This window comes from Trachurus japonicus, chromosome 8 (assembly GCF_045865225.1).
Source record: "Trachurus japonicus isolate A0001 chromosome 8, Traja_1.0".
NCBI classification, from domain to species: Eukaryota; Metazoa; Chordata; class Actinopteri; order Carangiformes; family Carangidae; genus Trachurus; species Trachurus japonicus.
This window is the reverse complement of record NC_140914.1, coordinates 6416908-6422648: the sequence shown is the minus strand read 5'-3', so window position 1 is coordinate 6422648 and position 5741 is coordinate 6416908. Positions and strand designations below refer to the sequence as shown.

General features: G+C 42.4%; 1 protein-coding gene across 1 annotated transcript; it reads left to right on the top strand.

The window, feature by feature from the left end:
• The first annotated feature begins 1907 nt into the window (after positions 1-1907).
• rprml (reprimo-like) lies at positions 1908-2280 on the top strand. The gene has a single exon (XM_085785368.1). The coding sequence runs from the start codon at positions 1908-1910 to the stop codon at positions 2274-2276; it is 369 nt and encodes a 122-aa protein (XP_085641494.1). The 3' UTR covers positions 2277-2280.
• Positions 2281-5741: the final 3461 nt, after the last annotated feature.

Sequence of the window (5741 nt, the reverse complement as noted above, 5' to 3'; positions counted from 1 at the left end):
ATCAAGGCAGCCTCAACGTTGTGTAAATATCTGAGGCTATACTGATAGAGATTTATGTTAGAGGCTGTAGTAGCAAATAAGAATCTCTATTTGAACAAAAAACACAGTTATTTCAAAGATAAACATGATTATAATTTACAAATGGCAGAAAATCCACTGCTGAGGTCAATGACCTCTAAAGGTCACCAGAGGTCAGATACCAAATGTTTCCATGTCTATATTAATTAACCTTCATGTTTGTCGAATGTATGTTGAAACTTTCATGCTTCCCTCATAAAAAGCTCTGTTTATTTGCACCTTTCTGCTTCACAGCCTCATTTATAGAGCAGAGAAAAAATAAACGTGTTGGACGCTGTGAAACTTGAGTTTCCAGCTCATTCATCAAATGTTGATATTTGCACTTTGATATTTGCAGAATGTTTTCTGTTTTTTTCTATAGTTACAGTTCAGGTTCAGGTTTCATCTGCGCCTCGGTGAGCTGCAGTCCCACAACATTTACACACAGCAACAGCTGAAAGGCAAACTGATATAAATTGAATAACACACAGTCCAATAAAAGCAGGGCTGTCTGCTGGTGATGCTCGGGTGAGGAGGCGGGGAGGGGGGAGAGGAGGGGTGAGGAGGGGAAGGGGGGGTTCATTTCAGCTGCTGCCTATATAGGGGAAGGAAACAGCAGGTGCAGCGAAGGCAGCGCAGCCAATACTTCTGATAAATATTTGCCGAGGTTCAATCACAGTTTTATTAATTCATGTCTCCGGTTCTAAGTTATAGCATCTCTCCAGGCTCCGGAGTCACGGTGACAGTTTCCGCAGCAACCGTCTCCAAACTCTATAAATAAGAACCTCTCAAAGTTTTTTCTTTTTTCTTCTTCTAATTGTTTCTCTTGTGCAGTTATAACAATCTGCTCCTGCATATTATCGACTCTCAGTGGAACTGATGTTTTTTTTCCAGCTTTTAAATGATTCTTGACACTTTCATGAGAAGCCTTTAAAGTTAATGTAAGTCCTGATCAATAGTGGAGGTAGTGGGGGGTTTATTGATGTGAATAAATGAGAGCTAAGTGGGTTTTTAGAGGAGCACACACTCAAAATATCCATGTTTATGAGTCATTTAGCCTCAGTCCTTAATAATAATCCTGAATAAACAGAGAGGCAGCAGGAGGGGAAACAGGCAGCACTTGTTGGAAACGCTCTCACTTGTTGAAGCGTTTTCAGGAAACATCTTGTTTCCCGGTGAAAAAGAAACAAGGGAGGGAGGAAATAGTTTCACTTACACAAGGAAATGAAAACAGGAGGTAAAATGTGAATAATAATAAAGCTCAGATTTATTCTCTCCATTCATGTCCCTCCCTCTCTCCCTCTCTCTTCCCCCCCTCTCTCTCTCTTTTGTACATCTTAGGAGCAGCACTTTATCTATTCTGTGGCCACCTGACTGGCTCCCCTGGTGATGAGTGGTGGTGTGGTCCACGGGGAGCTCATCATCACTTTAAAACGCACCAGAGACTTGGCACAAAAGAAGCGCTCGCAGGCTGAAGCGGGGAGGACTGTCTCTTATTACACCGGAGGGAAACACGTTTTGCACCTTGCGCGCAGCAGCAGCAGCAGCAGCATCAAGCGGACTCAGCGAGTGTCAGACAGACCGAGAGAGAGTCGGGATTTTTATTTGTTTTATTTTGTGAAACTTTTACTTCTGCAGCCTGACCCTCCGGTGATGTGGACGCGGCCGTTACGCACCGGAGCTGCGCTGAACCCGCTGACAGCAGCTGGACTCTAACAAACAGTCTCTTCATATTATTCCTCTTTTCTATTTATGAACAGTCACATGACGCAAAGTTTCACCGGGAGTCCAGGGAGTCTGTGGTGAGACCGATCGAGTCTCCTGAACCGATCAACCACCAACCAAACATTATGAACGTCTCCTTCTTCGAGGGCGCGCTCTTCAACGGGAGTCAGACCCTCGCCGGGACCCTGGCCGCCTACACCACCACCGCCGGCGGCGGCAACGGCACCACCGACGGCGGCGTGGTGACCGGTGACGGCGGCGTCGGCGGCGGCGGCGGCGACGGGTCCCTGGTGCTGCTGCAAGACGAGCGCAAACTGTTCGTGATGCGCGTGGTGCAGATCGCGGTGCTGTGCGTGCTCTCGCTCACCGTCGTCTTCGGCATCTTTTTCCTCGGCTGCAACCTGATGATCAAGTCGGAGAGCATGATCAACTTCCTGGTGAAGGACCGCAGACCCTCCAAAGACGTGGAGACGGTCATGATCGGACTCAGCTAGAACAAGTGGGTAGATATGTTGGGGAGAGGGGAGAGGGGGAAGCATAAAGGGACAGTGGAGAACTGGAGCGATGATCGAGGATTTGGTGCGCGTCTCCAAACAGCATCTGCATGTGCTTCAAGAAGAGACGCAGTGAGGAGAGATACTGTATGCAAAAACTTCTCATTTCCTTCCCACAACGAGGAAACAGGAAACTGAAACTGAACCGGCGACCAAATGTTTGTGCGTAAAAGTGTGCGTAAAAGCAGCAGTTGTTTACACGTGGGCCGATCTGTTGAGTCCATATGAGTGAAGTCAGTATTGCCAACTTGAACAAATTAAGTGACGGAAATGTTTACAAGTTGTTACCTCATTTTGTGTAGTTTTTTGTTTCTTTCTTCTCTTTCTCTTTTTGTAAATTTGATTGAAAATGATTGTTTGGATGTTTTGAACATGTCTAAATAAGCGCATGATGCCAGTGTAGCTGCTCTGTGGACTTGATGGATATGTGGATATTCTCTATTCAGAAAAAAAATGTATTTTTCTCGGTATCGTTTGGTATAAACACTCTGAATCTACTGAAAACTTGCACGTCACAGCTTTATGGGGTGGTCCTGGTCCTGGTCCTGGTCCTAATCCTGGTCCTGGTCCTATAGTTTGGCATGCTCGCTAAATATATATATAAATTGATCTGTAAAGTGAATTTTTGGAGCCGTTTTTTGCACTTTTGAACCCACTTGATGCTGCATGAATTATTTTGTACCGAGAAAAACTTTGAAGCTGAAACTTGCAGCATGCAATTAAAACCCTGAAACGACGTCTTTACTCTCTGTCATCTGTTAATTAAGATTTTAATTATCATTTCAACACAAAATCTTTTTTTTTTTGACAAATTGTGTTTGAGGAAAATCTTGTGCAAAGATATTTTTTCTTCTTTATTGTGCTTATGTCATTCATTTAATCACTCCATTATTACCTTAAACTACTCCAATGTTTCTCTGTTTGTGATGAAAGAAATAAGCTATAAGTGAATCCATTAATTCACTTATAGAAATGAGAAATAAAAGCAGAGAGCTCATATCAGTTTAGTTGGTAAAAGCCGCCTGCATGGCGTTTATTGCAGCTTTATATAGAGAGGCGATGAGGCTTCAGGCTCAGTTATCCATCTTGAGGACAACAACAGGCCGAGCTCATATTGGCTCACAGCATTTAATCTGATCTCTCTGAGGAGTGGCCGGCCGCAATCAAGACGCATTCAAGCTCACCCCCTCCCCTAACCCCCCCCCTCCCATGCAGCACAAGCTCAGACCTCAGACTGCAGCTGATGAGTTTAAAGAGCAGAGAGAAGAATCCAGAGAAGTCCATGTTCTTCTCCTCTTTGTTCCACTGGGACGTGTGTGTGTGTGTGTGTGTGTGTGTGAGAGAAGCTGGTGAAGGATCTCACACAAAGACGACATACAGAGGAACTCACTGTGCCTTATGATGTCATTACTCTTCCTCTCTTCCTCTCTGCAGATGATGACACACCTATTTTCCCTTCTCCAGAATAATAACTTTGATAATTCTATTTGAGACAGACACACAAAAAACCCTCAGAGTTTCATTCGAGGTGTCAGATTTTAGCTCTCGGTTGTATCCATCTCTACGTCTCTCTTCACATTTCTTCTTATACTTCTATCTGCCCCCCCCCCCCCCCCCCACCAGCCGTCCTCTTCCTCCATCTCACTTATGTGCCCCACTCAGAAGCAACCGATGTTCTCATTATTATTTCAGTACTTGTTAGGAGAGATGGGTGGTTAGATGAATCCTTACAAACACAGCCATGCATTCACACATGTGGCCATTCACCCTGCACACATAGGACACCAGGATGATCAACAACAAGACCAGCGAAGTCTGACATCAACCAAAAGCATCTCAGAAAAACACCATGAATTAATAAAGCTCGTTGGATAAATAGACTTTAACAGCTCAAAACTACTCCACAGTCGGTTTCAGACATAACACACATTATAAAACCACTGTGGATTTAAAACATAAAGGTGTTTGCATTAAAGCTCCATACGGTATAAAGGTAGATGTTTGTGTTAAAGCTCCATACGGTATAAAGGTAGATGTTTGTGTTAAAGCTCCATACAGTATAAAAGTAGATGTTTGTGTTAAAGCTCCATACAGTATAAAAGTAGATGTTTGTGTTAAAGCTCCATACAGTATAAAGGTAGATGTTTGTGTTAAAGCTCCATACGGTATAAAGGTAGATGTTTGTGTTAAAGCTCCATACAGTATAAAGGTAAATGTTTGTTAAAGCTCCATACAGTATAAAGGTAGATGTTTGTGTTAAAGCTCCATACAGTATAAAGGTAGATGTCCATGTGTAGTGTGATTATAAAGCAGCTCTAGGTTCTATATTAATACTGTGAAAGTATCAAAGCCTCAGTCCACAGAGAAATGCACACAGCCTGTATTGCCAGCTGTCTTCCTGTCACTTTGTGATGTCACAACAAAGCAGTCAACCTAAGCCCCACCCCCTCACCTGGACAACACCATCTAACAACTTGCAGGATTTAGTTTCTCTGAGTGTTTTATTCTGAAATCTGCTCTATCTCTATTTTTTTTTTTTTAGCAGATAATTCAGAAAAACTGTCAGCCAATCAGAAGAGAGACTCAGAGCCTCCTCTCGTCCGATTGGCTGAGGAATGGAAAACTGGGCTGGTTCTCAAAATCACAAATATATCTTCCTGTGAAAAGTTGTAAAATGTGTGACTAAACACGTTGTCATGGTAACCCCAATAAAACACATCACTACTAATTAATAAGACAAACGTGTAAATGATAATTCCTCACAGAGGTCAATATTAAAATCTATTTTTGAAGCAGAAAAACGTGGTGAGGTGTTTGAATAACGTCTCACTGTCATATAAACAGTAGCTGACGTACAGACAGAGGAGGTCTGATGAACACAATTATTCTGGTGGAAATTGTTCTTTCCGCTATTAAAAAATAATTCATTATTCTTTGTAAAAAAAAATAAGTATGAAAGATATTATTAGAGAGATGCTATAGTCAAATGTTCGCCTCTTAAAACTTGTTGCACCGACTGAAATGTCAGCTTAAAAAGACAAGTGTGAAGCAGGTCATGCAAGGTGGGGGGAGGTTGAATGGTTTGAAGGGTCTGAGACTGTGGGAAAAACATTTCTTTATTAAAACTGTGCAGATCTTTTGTCTGATTCCTGTCCAGATTTATGCACTAGAGATGTGCATTGTTTTGCTGTTATTATGTTCTGACGTTAGACTGGTTCCAAACATAGCCACACACATTTTTTTTTTTTTTTACATTTCATTTCATTTTTTTCTTCCCTGGTGGATGTTTTTCTAATTAGAGCTTTGAAGGCAGCGATGTCAGAATATAAGAATGGAAATGTCATCTTAGTGAGCCAGAGCGAGAAAGATAGCAACACACACACACACACACACACACACAAAAAA

What these genes read in the sequence shown, in the direction of transcription:
- rprml (XM_085785368.1), top strand. Translation starts at nt 1,908, where the DNA reads ATGAACGTCTCCTTCTTCGAGGGCGCGCTCTTCAACGGGAGTCAGACC.